The sequence below is a fragment of the Bos taurus genome, chromosome 11 (assembly GCF_002263795.3).
Source record: "Bos taurus isolate L1 Dominette 01449 registration number 42190680 breed Hereford chromosome 11, ARS-UCD2.0, whole genome shotgun sequence".
NCBI lineage: Eukaryota > Metazoa > Chordata > Mammalia > Artiodactyla > Bovidae > Bos > Bos taurus.
In genome coordinates this window covers 49328230-49344056 of record NC_037338.1, presented here as the reverse complement: position 1 = coordinate 49344056, position 15827 = coordinate 49328230, and the positions used below count along the sequence as shown (strand labels likewise).

Genomic DNA, 15827 nt, shown 5'->3' with positions numbered 1-15827 from the left:
GGGTATTCCCATATTTGTAAATCTGTTATATCTATCTTTGTACGTGTGGGGAAAGGTTTGGAATAATATGTTATATATGTTATAAATGTTACAATGATTGTGTTATAGATTTAAAACTTCAGTTATTAAGCAGGGGGACATAACCATAATTGTCTTTATTTCTCTATAACTGAACTCATTTTGGCTTGTAAGTTCCTCACACTTAATATTCCCATTTGAAAACAACCCAGTCCCTTCTTGTTTAAAATGCAGCCAGCTCATCTTGGGTGACTACCCACTGAGCCCTCCTTTTGTTTCCCCTGAGACTGGTTGACAGATTACACTGTCTTGAGGAGAAATGTTGGCAACTGTGCTCTCCTGGGCCCTCCAGGTCCCTGCCACCAAATGTCACTCATCTTGCCTGTCTTTGCTATCTCGTGTTGGCTGCACAAGTATGGCTTCTAATCCTCTCCAGGTCTTTGAAACATTCACTGCTTTGTCGCCAACGGTGGGCTCTTGTGAGCCCATCCATCTTGTTAGGAAAAAAGCATAGAGCCCATCCTGATGGCCTCTGGGCTATGGGGTGTGCTGCTCTTCTGTATCAAGTCAAAGATGATTGCATCTGCCCCATCACTTCATGGCAAGTAGGTGGGGAAACAATGGAAACAATGACAGACTTTATTTTCTTGGGCTCCAAAATCACTACAGATGATGACTGCAGCCATGAAATTAAAAGACACTTGCTCCTTGGAAGAAAAGTTATGAACCAACCTAGACAGCATATTAAAAAGCAGAGACATTACTTTGCTGATAAATGTCCATCTAGTCAAAGCTATGGTTTTTCCAGTGGTCATGTATGGATGTGAGAGTTGGACTATAAAGAAAACTGAGCTCTGAAGAATTAATGCTTTTGAATGGTGGTGTTGGATAAGACTCTTTAGAGTCCCTTGGACTGCAAGGAGATCAAGCCAGTCAATCCTTAAGGAAATCAGTCCTGAATATTCATTGGAAGGACTGATGCTGAAGCTGAAACTCCAATACTCTGGCCACCTGATGTGAAGAGCCAACTCATTGGAAAAGACCTTGCTTGATGCTGGGAAAGATTGAAAGCAGGAGGAGAAGGGGGCAACAGAGGATGAGATGGTTGGATGGCATCACCTCATAAGTTTGAGCAGGCTCCTGGAGTTGGAATTGATTCTAATGAAATAATTGGACTGGTAAACAAAGACGTTACTGCCAGGATTTTTATTCTTCACAACATTGTTGATAATAGTTGCTTTAAAAAACAAAAATGTTTTATAAAAAAAAAAAGCATGGAGCAATTAGCAGCGATGTGTTGGAGTTGGTGATGGACAGGGAAGCCTGGCATGCTACAGTCCATGCGGTTGCAAAGAGTCAGACATGACTGAGTGACTAAACTGAACTGACTGACTGAGGGGCTCCCTCTGAGGTGGCTCCCAAGCCCTCCTACCTAGGTCCCTCCCAGAGTCCACTCTGATGTGTCCTCCTCAGGCCATACCCTGGCAACTGAAGAACAAGACCCCCATGCACTGGGGCCCTAACCCCTCCTAGGGCTTCTCCTTCCCACCTTCTTTTGGAGTGCAGGGTGCTGAACACATCTCAGAGACTCCTGCGTCTCAGCTGTAGGCTCTTCCTGCCAATTCTCTCCTCCCACAGCTGATCAGCTCCTGATCTTTTTTTTAAACATTTATTTATTTGGCTGCATTGGGTCTTAGTTGTGGCACGTGGGATTTTCATTGCATCATGTGGGATCTTTCGTCGTGGCACATGGGCTCCAGAGTGTGTGGGCTCAGTAGCTGCAGTGTATAGGCTTAGTTACTCCATGGCATGTAGGATCTTAGTTCCCTGATGAGGGATCGAACCTGCATTCCCTGAATTGCAAGGCAGATTATTAACCACTGGGCCACCAGGGAAGTCCCAGTTCCTGACCTTTTGAATGAAGCCTCCTCTTCGGTTATCAGGAGCTCATTCTTATGCTTGTTTTCAGGGTTAACAGTTAATGCCTCCTCTCCTCCAGGCTGTAGATCTTCATCTTCCCAACCAAGCTTTTTTCAAAATGTAAAACACTCTTTGTCTCAGAGAGATCAAACTTGTAATTTAAGTGATGGCATTCAAGACAAAAGTCCACTATAGATTTACAAAAAGACTTCTTTAAAACTTCAAATTCGGAGGCCAAGGGTTTGTGTCCATCATCCCTGCCTCAACAGCAGGTTGTATAATAAGCTTTCCCTGCTTGAACAGTGGAGCCATTCAGGGTAGAGCCAGAGTATAGCCAGATGGACTGAAAAAGTCTGTAGTTCAGGGGCAAAGTCTCCATCTGCTATAGCTGTCTCCTGGGACTGGTAGGATTGTGGGTGATTTCTACCCTTTTTTCATCTGCAGTTTCTGAATTTTCTACAATAAACATGTGGTTATTGTTGCTCAGTCGCTAAGTCGTGTCCGACCCCATGAACTGCAGCACACCAGGCTTCCCTGTCCTTCACTATATCCCTGAGTTTGCTCAGACTCATGTCTGTTGAGTCAGTGATGCCATCCAACTTTCTCATTCTCTGTTGTCCCCTTCTCTCCTCTCGGCCTCAGTCTTTCCCAGCATCAGGATCCTTTCCAAACATGCATTTCTTTTATGATAGGAAATATAATGACAAAAGTTCTAAGTGAAGGGACACTTTCAGGCATTTAGGTCTGTGATGCTGAAGATTAATTTTGCAGGGTATATTTTGAGTTTGGGGCACCCTAACTCATCTCAGTGGAAGGACTCTTTGGTGGGGGCGGGGTCACAGGTAGGGATCAGGCTGGAAGCAGTGACAGGAGGAAGAGGCGACATGGACATCTCTTTCGCCAACACGGAGCAGAGTGAGGCAGCCCCCAGCCTGGCTTACATTCAGGGAGGGGCTGTGGCTTCTGCAGCATCTTAAAGGGCAGTGTGTTTCCTTTCAGGACAAGGAGATGGCACTTTGTTGGCTTCGTTACAGACGCTCTATTACCTGGGAACCAATCCTCAGTGTGCCCAGCCCCAAGCGAGCTTTGAGGAGATAAATCACAGCAGGAAATCAAGCCACCCTCACATTTCTAACAAAAGTTGCAAGTTCAACAGTGCTGCAGTCCATGGGGTTGCAAAGAGTCACACACGACTGAACAACAACCATACAAAAAGATAAAAAGAAAACCCCCTTTTACGTCGTAACAAAAAGCAACAGGAAAACATTCACATACAAACGTGCCCAATCACCTTCCACCAGGATTGAGCCCCGCCGTGCCCGCTTTCGACCACACCAGGGATTTCCTGATGTTTAAAAAAAGTTTAAGGATTTCACGTGTCTGTCTTTTCTGGGACTTTCTGTTCCCACTTTTATTCTTCCGAATTCTTAATTTTGTGAAAGCGTTAGCAGAGTGATTGTAAAAGCTAGCATCTCATGCACATGGAGATGGGAGTGACGCCAGCACAGGATTCTCCCTCCGCTGTCCTCTTGATGCCAGGACTTAGAGAAGGACTGGGGGCCCACGACAAGGTCCCATCAGCCCAGTGCTGGGGGTGTGGTGAGAGTTGGGCTGGCACTGGTGGGATGTGCAGGTGGCCCTGGGCCGGAAGCCCCATCTGCATTCCTTGTCCAGAAGACGAGGCCTTGGCCACCCCTCACTCCCAAAGTGGACGGAAGTGCCTCTGGTTCCAGGCTGTGGTTAGAGATAAGACATACCAGGCTGACCCAGGACCGAAGGCACAATCTGCAGGCCTGTGGCCTACCAGCCTCAGAGCCTTTGGAGGAAAGGAGATGGGGAAGGGGTGCATGGGAATGAAGCCCATGCTTCTTCTCAGTGTGGGCAGGGCAGGAAGCCAGAGGTGGGGTCTTGTCATATGGAGAGTCCTGAAGACCACCTCTCCCAGCTCTGCCTTTGTCGTTGAGAAGAGTGAGGGCCAGAGAGAGGTGGTGTGTCTTGGCTGGGGACCCACGGCCAGGGGCTGTTAGAGTTCAGACCAGAGCCCAGGCCTTCTGTGCCAACCAATCCTCTTCCTGTTTCAGTAGGGCCGGAAGGCACAGCTCTTTCTGGCAGCTCCCTGACCCCCGCCCCCGCCCTCTGGCCCCAGCAGCTGCCATCAATGGGGAGGAATGACATTAAACATGTCCCTGCAGGGAGGGTCTGAATTGTTACAGACACTTCCTCCCCACCATCTCCCCCAGGGGCTCGTGATTCTCGAGGGTCTCTGGAGCAGGCTGGACTCCCCTCCACCCGCAGATGGGCCCTGGAGAGTAAGCTCCAGGAGGGTGGAGGTGGGGCTCACTGTTTTATTCACACCTCTAGCCCTTGCTCCGAGAATGTGGCCTGGTCACAGGTATTCATTGCATTGTAAAAAAACGAGTGAAAAGAGATGAATACATGACCTTCGTGTTGGGCGTCTTGCTCTGGACAGAACTGTGAAGTTGCCGGGTCTGTTCTCAGGGGCGCTTCCCTTTCCGGAGGCACCTGGCATGGAGGCTGCCTCTGACCTGCCCCTCTGTCCTAAGGGGTCACCTCTGACCCAGTGGCATTGAGGGAGAGAGGGAGGAGTCTCAGGTAGGAGGAGTCAGGCGATGGAGGAGTTCCTGGCGTCTTTGGGGAGCAATGTCTGGTGTCCCCTGAGTTTCAGGAAAGGCAGGGCTTGGTGCAAGCACATTTGGTACTGAGGATCAGTGAGTGCAGAGGGTGGTCTGTGAGGGGAAAGCCATGGTCGGGCACGGAAGCTCCCCTCTGGGCTGGAGGGTGGGGCCAGCGAGCCAGGAGCTGGGCCTGGCACTGAACACCACGGGGATTCTGGGCAGGAGGGTGAGCGGTTTTGAGAGAGGACAGTCAAGATGGCGGTGCCGGGGCCCTCAGGAGCCTTGAGTTCAGCCTGTGAGGAGCAGGATGGAAGATCGGAGGCTGCCTCTTTCTGCTTGGGGACAGAAGAGCCCCGCCTCCCGATGGGGGCAGGGCCGTCCCCCCATTCCGTCAATGGGAGTCTGGACTCACCTGCCATGGCTGTGCATTCTCATCAGAAGTGGGGGCTGTGGACACACTGGAGAGGACTGAACGGAGCCGCACATGTCCCCAGGGCCTGCCATGGGACAGTATTAGGGCCCTGAGCCTTGCACCCCTGATTCCCAGCTCTAAGAGGTTGGGGAGGCTCCCCCACCCCTGTAGGGGCAGCTCTCACTCCACCTGCCACCTGACGAGAGCTCTTGGTGTGACCTTCTTGATCCCTCAGGCCACCCTCCAAGCCACAGGCCTTCAGGGTGTGGAGCCAGAGGACACACAATATGTACCCGCCCCCACCCCCACTAAGCACACACTGCTCGGTGAACAACCCCCATCCCCGAAAACACATCAAACCACACTCGTTAAAGCTGCCCCCCCTTCCCATGCGCTCAGTCCCTTCAGTCCTGTTTGACTCTTTTCGACCCTCTGGACTGGAGCCCGCCAAGCTCCTCTGTCCATGGGATTCTTCAGGCAAGAATACTGGAGTGGGTTGCCATTCCCTTCTCCAGGGCGTCTTCCCAACCCAGGGATTGAACCCAGATCTCCTGCATTGGAAGGCAGGTTCTTTACCAGTAGCACCATCTGGGAAGCCCCTTCCTTCCCATACTCCTCCCTTTTCATCCTTTTGTGGCTTTTTCTTGACTTCTCTGAGACTGCCTTGTCTTTATAGGAGGACACCTCCCAAGGTGGAGGGTTGGGTCCAGGCAGCATGTGGGCTGGCACTCCGGGGGCTGCCCTGCACTGAGAACTATGGACTGGAGTGGGGGTAGGGGAGGACTCTGGGGGCTGAGGCAAGTCCTGGAACCAGCTGGCAGGGGTTAGCATACCTGGCAGGCCATGTGGGCATCCCAGCCACTGGACACCAGAGTCTGCAGCCGGGGCGCGTTCTCCTCCACGAACCGCTCACACTGAGGGAGGAGACAGACACAGGGCTGGGTGAACCCAGGCCCGGGGCAGGGCCCTCCTGCCTTAACGTCTGGCCTCCCCACTTATGTGGATCCTCTCAGAGCTCCCTGGGCCTGGTGTAGGTCCAGCCCTCAGCCCTCAGTGAGCAGCTCTGGCTGTAAGACTGAACAAGCTGCTGGGTGGAAATGGGGGTTTCCTTCAGGAAAACCAGGGACTTCAGAGATGGAGACTGAGGGGCAGAATCTTGGCCCCATCCTTCCCTCCCCTCTCCATTTCAGTTCTGGAAGCCACCCTGAAGTTCATCTGGTCCTAGAGACCTCATGAGGGGAGCCCTGTGCGGGAAGCAGCCTTCTCCAAGAGTCAGCAGGCGTGTCACCCACTCTCAGAGAACATCAGGGCTCTGGGACCCCAGTCCCAGGCCTCTCCTGCTGGTGGCTTGGTCCCCACTGAGTCACACCGGGAGGAGCCCCGGGGCAGGGACAGGACTGGGACCTGGAGAGGAGGCCAGGCCTTCTCTTGCTCAGCTGGCCCGGCATTACTCATCTCCTGGCAGGTGACCGGGCCTCTCTCCAGGTCCATGACGAGGCCTGCTGTCCTCCTGAGCCCGTGCCCCTGGGCCAGAGACGTCTCCTGACCTTTTGCCCTAAGTTACAACCACGTCATTGTTTGTCCTGCATCCTGTCTGCGTCTGAGCACCTTAAGGGCAGAGGTCCAGACCACTCTGTGTGTCTCTGGGAAACCTGTCTTGGACCCAACCCTCCACCTCAGGCAGCCCCTGGGTCCCAAGCCCCACCGCATGCCTGCCCCTCACCTTTTGCCTGTCCAGCCAGGTGCCCAGGCAGGCCTGGCGCATTGCCTGTGGCGTGGCCTGCTCACTGCTGTTCCCTGCCTGGGTGGTCACAAACATGCAGAGCTGGCAGTCAGAGTCTTGTGGCAGCCATTCTCCAGGCACGGACCCCAGGGCAGGGAGGGCTAGAGAGAACAAACAGCCTCATTCCTGTTCTCACTGGGGCAGTGCAGATGGACCCGAGAAGGGGAGGGGATGGGAGCGGGTGATGGGCAGGGGCTGGGGCGGCAGGCTCACCTGGGCCAGCGCTGTCCTCACTGGAGCACCGGAGGACGAGGCCGCAGACCAGCTGGGGCAGCATGCGGCCTAGCAGCGTGTCCAGGAGGATGACCGAGTAGCGCTCAACCAGGCACTGGCAGATGCCGCCCACCAGCAGGGGGACCACGTGGCACACCTGGGCCACAGTCATGGCCAGAACACCCTGGGGTGGGGGCCGAGAAAGGACAGAGTGGGACCTTCCCCCGAAAGACCTGCTCAAGGTGCTTTGCAGACCTTCCCTGGGGGCCTTGGAGAATTACTACGCTGCTTGCAGGTAGACGCTGAACATCAGGGAGTCCAGGGGACTTGTCCAGAGTCACTGCGCTGGTGCGAGAACCAGGCCACAGACCCCCACTCTGACTTCAAAGACTCTGGAATTGTTGAAATTCCAAAGTTTTCCAGAGAGGTAGACACTGCTCAGGCCACATGACAGCCTGGGGCAGAGGCAGAACCAACCCGAGTCTTCTCCCTCCTGACCTGGCGGTGCCATGCTTCCCCCACAGGTGGACAAGCTCCTGTCTGTGGCTCCCAGAGTCAAGAAGTCCCTGGTTTCAGGAGGCCCATGGGGAAGTAAGGAGTTCCCCCACCCAACCTCACCCCACCCCACCCTTGATTCCAAACACAACCTCCCTGCTGAAGAGCAAGGAGACAGAATGCAGGCACCCTTACGCCTCCACTTCTTTATTCATTCAGCCAATTCATGTAAAGAATTGGCTTTTCACTTTCATGCATTGGAGAAGGCAATGGCAACCCACTCCAGTGTTCTTGCCTGGAGAATCCCAGGGATGGGGGAGCCTGCTAGGCTGCCGTCTATGGGGTCAAAGAGTCGGACACGACTGACGCAACTTAGCAGCAGCAGCATACCTCAATTTTAAAGAAAGGACCGGTATGTGGCAGGCTGGTCTGGGCCCTCCCTGTTCCTGCCTTTCATACGTGAAATAAGCTACAAGGATCTACTGCACATCTCAGGGAATGTAGCCAATATTTTATAATAACTATAGATGGAGTATAACCTTTGAAAGTTGTGAATCATATTGTACACTTGTGAGTTATATAATATTTATATCAACTATGTTTGTGTGTGTGTCCCCAGTTGCTTCAGTTGTGTTTGACTCTTTGTGACCCTGTGGACTGTAGCCTGCCAGGTTCTTCAATCCATGGGATTTCTCAGGCAAGAATACTGGAGTGGGTTGTCACTTCCTCCTCTAGGGGATCTTCTCGACCCAGGGATCGCACCTACACCTCCTGAGTCAGATTTTTACCTGCTGAACCATCAGGAAGCCTTGTACATCAACTATACTTCAATTTTCGGAGAAGGCAATGGCACCCCACTCCAGTACTTTTGCCTGGAGAATCCCATGGAAGGAGGAGCCTGGTAGGCTATAGTCCATGAGGTCGCTAAGAGTCGGACACGACTGAGCGACTTCACTTTCACTTTTCACTTTCATGCATTGGAGAAGGCAATGGCAACCCACTCCAGTGTTCTTGCCTGGAGAATCCCAGGGACAGGGGAGCCTGGTGGGCTGCCGTCTATGGATGGGGTCACAGAGTCGGACATGACTGAAGCAACTTAGCAGCAGCAGCATACTTCAATTTTAAAGAAAGGACTGGTATGTGGCAGGCTGGCCTGGGCCCTGTTCCTGCCTGAAGCCCCTGCTGTCCCTCAGCATCAGGACAGCCAAGGACACCTCCCTGGCTGTCCCTCCTCAGGCTCTTTTGCTGGCTTTTTCCTCTTCCTCCACCTGGTCCACCCCACATCCCTGGATTTAAATCTTGTCTGTAGCCATGACTCTCAGACTGACGTCTCTGGACCTGGCCAGTGACCAGGCAGGCTGCCTGCTTGTCGCCTCCTCCTGTATGTTATACAGGCAACTCGAACTTATCACGGCCAGGAGAGAAGTCCTAATTTTTCTGCCCAGACATGTTTCTTCTTAAATCCACCCATCTCAGTGGGGGGTGGGGGGCATTCCAAAGAGCCTGTCACTCAAGCCAAAGTCCATAGAATCATGGCTGACTCCCCACTTGTCTTCACGCCCCTGGTCCCCTCCATCACCGAGTCCTGCAGAGCCCACCTCCCAGACAGACCCCAGTCCCCCTGCTAGTTCCAGGCCTACCGAGCTCCCTGCCATGGTCTCCTAAGGACTCGCCTTGCTCTCATTCTTCTCTCCCTTCTGCCTGATACTATCTTCAAACACCAGGAGAGAGATCTTGCTAAAGTGTAAATCCAGTCATGGCTCCTCCTGCCTGAAACCCTTCCACAGCTGTGTACTGCCTTCAGAAGAAAGCCCAGGGCTTTCCTGGTGGCTGAGTGGTAAAGAATCCAGGAGCCACGGGTTCGCTCCCTTCCCCAAGAAGATCCCACATGCAACTAAGCCCATGCGCCACAACTATTGCAACTATTGTGCTCTGCAACAAGAGAAGCCACCAAAATGAGAAGCCTGAGCCCTGCAGCTAGAGAAAAGCCTGTGCAGCAACAAAGACCCGGTGTAGCCAAAAATAAATAAATAAGTAAAATTGTAAAAAAAGAAGAAGCTGAGCAAAGCCTGGTGTCCCTTCACTTGGCCTACCCTCTGCTCCCTTCTCAATCTCTCCCTGCAGGCTGCGCGCTGCAGCCCAAGCTCATTCTGCTTAAGACCCTTTGCCCATTGGTTTTAGTTGTTCCCCAGGTCTCAACCTCAGGGACGCTTCCTGACCAAGCATCCCACCCCCATTCTCCTATCACTGTTCCTTCCATCTGTCTTAATTCTCTGCTCTGAACTCATCACTACCTGAAAAAAATCTCTCCCCCCGCAGTGCAGACTCAGGAGGGTGGACACGCCTTCAGTGAGCAGGCAGCCATACTGGCCCCATCTGGAAGGGCCAACAGGGCAGGTCTCTCCTCACCTGGGCCCCATTTCAAGGCAGGGCCGTCGGGTGATGGTCACTACAAAGTTTGGAAGACTCCATGCTCAGGGTGGGCAGGGATGGGGTGTCCATCTAATTCTTCTTTTGTAAAATGAAAGCACCTTTTCTTGCCCTCTTCCTTCCCTCCTTTCCCTCTCTCTTCCTTTCTTCCTTTCTCTTTCTCTCCCTTTCTTTCTCTGTCTCTTTTTTCTTTCTTCCTTTCTCTCTCCCTCTTTATTTCTCTCTTTTTCTTTCTTTCCCAGCAATTTGGTATAGATTTTACTGGAACATTGTTTCACTTTGTTTCTGATACATACGTATTCCAACCCTCAGGCTGAATAGAAAACTTGAAAGCACCATTTCCACAAAGACAACTAGATTCTTTTCTGTATTTTGACACCTGGCATAGTGCCTGGAGGGCTTCTCTGGTGGCACAGAGGTAAAGAATCTGCCTGTCCATGCAGGAGACCTAAGAGATGCAGATTCAATCCCTTGTCAGGAAGATCCCCTGGAGAAGGGAATGGCAACCCACTCCAGTATTCTTGCCCAGAGAATTCCATAGACAGAAGAGCCTGGTGGGCTACAGTCCATGGAGTCGCAAAGAGTCGGACACGACTGAGTGACTGAGAACACACGCATAGTGCCTGGCACACAGTGAGGGCTTCGCAATTGTTGAAGAAGCTCTAGTCCTGGCACTTAGAGGCCCAGCCCGAGGGCAGGGTGCCTCGGGTGGGAACAATGCACAAATGGCCCCCTCCTAACCTCTGAGGATGGATGGGGGAGGTGGAGCAGTGCGGAGCCCTGTGGCCTGGACGACTCACCTTGGGAATCACAGCCTGGATCCGTTTGATCAGAGTCCGGCAGAGCCAGCAGTAGGGGATGGGAATGGGGAACAGCTGCTCAGAGAGGTCCTGGTGGAAGAATCATGCTGGAGGCAGGCTGGACAGCAGGCTCGCCCGGGCTCTGCTCACCAGCCTCGCCTCCTTCTCCTCTCCTCTTGCTCAAGCCTTAGGCCCTGTCTGTATTTGCTGGTGCCCTTCCCGGCTCTGGCCCTCCCAGGTCAAGTGCTCCCGGCCTCCAGGGCCTCGGCTCTGGCCCTGGGGCTCTGGATCCCCACCTCACCTGTGTCTGAGGCCCAGGCTTGGCCTGGGGGACCCCTGGCAGCAGGGGGAGGGCCAGCTTGTCCAGCAGAGGGCCCCATGGCTCTGGCCCCTTCCCTGGCTCTGGGTGCCTGGGCTTGCATAGGCCCACGTGCTGACAGATGAACTTCGGGTTCTAGGGCACAACACAGGGTGAGGGGGTGGTTAGGGTGGGGGAGGGAGCCCCACTCCTGCTCAGTCTGGCTCAAGGATTCAGATACCAGGCCACTGTCTTTGGCCTGGAATGAGGGGAGCAGGCTGGTTTGGGGTTGTGGTTTAAGATTCTGTGGAGGGGATGGGAGAGACCAGAGGCAGAGAGGGAGGTCATGTGGGGACTTTGGGGCACTTGTCTGTGGATGTGTGTGAATGAGTGTGAGTATGGATGTTTGTGAGAATGAATGAGTTTAAGTACATGAGACTGTGTCTTTTGTGTGAGTGTGCAGATGATGTGGGTTTTTGTTATCTTTTTCTGGAGGAGAAACTCAAATTTTTTTAGGCAAATTGTTATTCCTTTTGCATTTTCTGTAATAAGCCTTTAGACCCACATATTAAACCACATGGGCACTGCCTTTCCTTAATCAAGAATGTGAATTGTGGATTCAAAGGACAGAGGTCAAAATCAAAGCTTGACCAATTATTATCTGTGTATTTTTGGGTATCCATGGGACTGACTGTACCCCTCCAGGCTCCTCTGTCCATGGAATTTTCCAGGCAAGAATACTGGAGTTTGTTGCCATTAACTACTCCAGGGGATCTTCCTGACCCAGGGATCGAACCTGTGTCTCTTGCATCTCCTACATTGGCAGGAAGATTCTTTACCACTGGAGCCACCAAGGCTTCCCAGGTGGCTCAGTGGTAAAGAATTCACCTGCAATGCAGGAGACTGGGGTTTGATCCCTGGGTCAAGAAGTTCCCCTGGAGAAGGGAATGGCAACTCACTCTAGTATTCTTGCCTAGAAAATTCCTTGGACAGAGGAGCCTGGTGAGCTACAGCCCACAGGGTCGAAAAGAGTCGGACACAGCTGGGTGACTAAGGACACACATTCTTGGGTGTTAACTTCTCTGAAGAAGTTGTTGGAAGATTCCTTTAATTACAGTATTTTAAGGACTTAAAGCTTGGAGCCTACTCAGAGTTAGCACAAAGTAGAATTTGTTATTCTTGTGGGATGCTGTGAGTTTTACCTGAGATTGTGTGTCTGTAGTATGGATTTGTGACCCAGTGTATGTTTGTATGAAGAGCGTGAGGGTGTGTGTAGGTGTTTGCAAGTGTGCAGACCCACTGTGTACAGCTTAGTGGTGGGGCTGTGATCTGGGCACCAGTTGAGGGGCACTGAGTTTCCTGGACTGGGTGTGGATAGGCGCGCGCGCACGTGTGTGTGTGTGTGTGTGTGTGTGTGTGCTGGGGTAACATATGTGGGGGTAACTCTGAGAAAGGGCAGGCATGGAGGCTGTGAGGGAGGCAGCCTGGAGGCTAGGTGGGCAGGCCTCACCATATGGCTCTGGAAGTGCTCAATGATCAGAGGGAAATAGGTGTCCAGCAGGTGGCGACACAGGGGCGCCAACAGTTTCAGCGGAAGGACATCGCACTCCTGCTCCAGAAATTTGCGCACTGAGTCCTGGGAGGCAGGCCAGAGAGAGGACTGTTAGCCTGGCCTCTCTGAGGTCTGCCCCAAGTGAGCCCCTGGACATGGGGCCACTGCCTAGCTGACTGGTCGCCTTTGCCCAGGGCCCTGGAGTTTGGAGGGTGCTGAAGGAGCTGTGTGGTTGGGCACAGGAAGGGTAGCTCCCCTTGGGAAAGACTGTGATGCTGAGATCACTCCCAGAGCCCTCTCTCGACCAGGAGACCCCTGGTAAACCCAGGCATCACCCCCAGCCTGGAGATGCTCCTTTAAGAGGCTCACTTCTTCTTCCATCTCTTAACCTCCAAGCTTCAATTCAGGGTATGGGCCTCATTACCTGGAAAATGGCCTCCTTGGCCATCTTGGTGAGGAGGCGGGAGATGTTCTCACATTCCTGGCACAGGTCATCCTGAGGAGAGGGCCCCAGGGTGGAGCACGTGATGGGGGGCATGCTCCCAGCTCAGGTGGCTAAGGCTGACAGGGCACTCCAAGACACAGGAAAGTGTCCATGATCCCACCCCATCCCATTCATCCCATTCCATCCCACCCTGTCCATCCCATTCCATCCCATTCATTCCATCCCACTCATCCTACCCTGTCCATCCCATATCACTGCATCCCATCCATCTCATCCCATCCCATCCCATCTCACCCCATCCATCCCATCCCATTCATCCCACCCCACCCTATCCATCATATTCTATCCCATTCCACTCCATCCCATCCTATCCCCTACAGGGGCTCCAATCCATCAGGCACATCCAGAGTCTACCCAGGACCCTTTACCCTGAGCCCTTTTGTCTCCCTACATCCTTGGGTAGTACTCACGGCTTCCACATGTCCCCAGACTTCCTGCAGGCAGTGCCCTAGGGCTCTGCACTGCAATGCTTGCTCCAGACTTTGACACCAGAACTCGGGGCCCTGGGCACAGGCCAGGGAATAGGTGATCGCAGCAGCTGTGGTTTGAAGCCAGAGCAACCTTGGGATCCATGCCACACCTGGTGCACTGGCCTCCCCCAAACTCCACACCTAATTTTACTGGGATGCATGGCTCTTAAACCTGCTAGAGTCAGACAGCTCTGGCTTCTGCTCTGTGTGTGTATGCTAAGTTGCTTCAGTCATGTCCAACTCTTTGAGACACTTTGAACTGTAACCCCCCAGGCTTCTCTGTCCCAGGGATTATCCAGGCATGAATGCTGGAGTGGGTTGCTATGCCCTTCCTCAGGGGATCTTCCTGACCCAGAGATCAAACCCATGTCTCTTGCATCTCCTACACTGGCAGGCGGGTTCTTTACTGTAACATCACCTAGGAAGCTCTCTACCTGCTCTGGTGCCCACCAGCTGTGTGACCTTGGACAAGCCCTAGAGTCTCTGAATCAAGGCTCCCTCTTCTTTAAAATGAGGATAATGTCCAGACTAAGGATAATGCTTGGGACAGAACCAGGGCTCAGCGAATGGTGGAGCAGTTTGCAATGCCCCCTCCACACCTAGGCCTGTAAGGTGGGGAAGCAAGGGGAGGCTGGGGGGACTCACCAGTGCCCGGACCACAGAGTATGGGCAGCAGCAGAAGCCATGGAAGCAGGTGTGACTTGGCCATGGCACCTCCACAGCCTGGACACCCTGCTTGGGGCGGGGGCCCTTATAGCTGGGGGCTGGGGTGTGGGGGCAGGACTCTGTGGGAGCAGCAATGACCTCAGTGTTTGTCTTTGCCCTAGAGAGCCCTCCAGATGCTTTGATCCCCACCTCTTCCCAGCAGTGACACTCCTGCCTGCCCCCCTGGCTACCCCCACCCTGCCATATCCTGCCCAATGATCTTCCCTGGTCCCTTTGCCGCCCTCCCACCCCCAAACACACATTCTTCCTCTCAGGGGCCTGGACTCCCTCCAACCTGGGGGCTCTTGATCCTTCACATCCAATCCCATCTCCCTGGGTTACAGAAGGGGAACTGAGACAGGACCAGAGTAGCAGGAGTGACTCCCCTCCCTTCTCTACCTGGGGCCTCTCTGGCCTCCTCTACTCTTGAGCAATGACTCTTAAGAGCTTCCTGCCTGGCTCTTGACCAGGGGCAAGCCCTGGAGGGGCGAGCCTGGAGATGGCCACCTACCGCAACCCTCTCCTTATTTTTTCCTCCAGAAAACTCCTCTGCTTCTCTGAGAACATGGCCGGCATCGCTCAGAAGAGCGTTTACATGAAGCAAAGAGAAAAAAAAAAAAAAAACAACCAAGTGTCCCAAGTATCTGAGACAAGGGGCACAGCTTGGCAGCTCAGGGGGAAGAAACTGTCCTTTGCAGTTGCCTGGTCAGGCCCCCCTGGGCAGCGCACATACCAGAATAAGCTGACCACCTAGGAGGGGCAGACACAAAGGGTGAGAGCAGGGAGTCAGGCGCTGGCTCCTGGGCACCACTGTGGCCACCCATGTGGCTGAGTCCTGGGGTGCCCTCTCCAGCAGAAGATCACGGGTACTACCTCTGGCTCAGGCAGGTGGGAATCAGTACCACTGGACTCAGGATAGCCGAAAGACTCTCAAGGTCACAAGGGGTTCGGGCAGTTTCTGTTGGCCTCAAGCCCTCGTCAGTATGACAAATGGTTGCTATCATGGGAGTCAACAAAGAGTGTGTGTAAACATGTGACAAACATGGGTCCCCGCGATTTGCGTTCCTCCCAAGAAGGTGGGACTGGTGAGTGTTTAACAGAGGAGCTGCCCTGGGCACACTCAGGACTGCCCTAGCCGCAGAGGGTGGGGGCTGCCTCCGGGGTGTTGGTCAGGGTGTCTAATTGCCTTCTTGCTCACAGCACACCGCAGGGCAGGCTGGTTCAGCGGGGAGGCTCAGGTTCATGCAGTCACTCTGGGGCGCAGGCCCATCCTTCCGCTTGTTCTGCTGTTCCCCAGGCCTTGGGGTCCTCCCCTGGTTCCTCTGTATCTGGACGGCAGAAAGACGGGTGGGGAGTTGAGGATCAGGCCCAAGAGTAGCCTTCATTTCTGCTCCCAGTTCATGGGCCAGGACTCCATCACACTGTCCCACTTAATGGGACACTTAATGGGACTCCCGGGCGCCCAGGGGAATGGGACCTGGGGCTGGACACATGGCCTTGTCTCAGATCCATCATGCTGAACACAACACTGTGTGTTCTGGGGGGTTTTCTGGATAGTGTTTCCATGGCTTCCATCAAATCCTCAAAGAG

General features: G+C 53.5%; 1 protein-coding gene across 4 annotated transcripts; it reads right to left on the bottom strand.

Moving 5' to 3' along the window:
* Positions 1–3319: 3319 nt before the first annotated feature.
* SFTPB (surfactant protein B) lies at positions 3320–14273 on the bottom strand. 4 transcript variants are annotated; one of them, XM_005212760.4, is made up of 11 exons: positions 14178–14273; positions 13473–13600; positions 12982–13053; positions 12516–12641; positions 11009–11161; positions 10708–10797; positions 6983–7166; positions 6710–6870; positions 5820–5900; positions 4987–5071; positions 3320–4867 (listed from the first exon to the last, which is right to left on the bottom strand). In XM_005212760.4, exons 1-10 carry the CDS (start codon positions 14239–14241, stop codon positions 5009–5011), a joined length of 1122 nt encoding a protein of 373 aa, XP_005212817.1. In that variant the 5' UTR covers positions 14242–14273; the 3' UTR covers positions 3320–4867; positions 4987–5008. The 4 variants fall into 4 exon arrangements, with proteins under 4 accessions (XP_005212817.1, XP_015328965.1, XP_024854190.1 ...); XM_015473479.3 differs by having other exon boundaries at positions 6983–7097; XM_024998422.2 differs by having other exon boundaries at positions 3320–3672; positions 6983–7097.
* Positions 14274–15827: the final 1554 nt, after the last annotated feature.

What these genes read in the sequence shown, in the direction of transcription:
- SFTPB (XM_005212760.4), bottom strand. Translation starts at nt 14,241, where the DNA reads ATGGCCAAGTCACACCTGCTTCCATGGCTTCTGCTGCTGCCCATACTC. An exon ending in TCCAGGCTGTGATTCCCAAG is followed by an intron (nt 7,167 to 10,707) that starts GTGAGTCGTCCA and finishes CCCCCACCCCAG; the next exon opens with GGTGTTCTGGCCATGACTGT. An exon ending in ATGCCCACATGGCCTGCCAG is followed by an intron (nt 5,072 to 5,819) that starts GTATGCTAACCC and finishes GTCCCATGGCAG; the next exon opens with GCCCTGGGGACATGTGCGGC.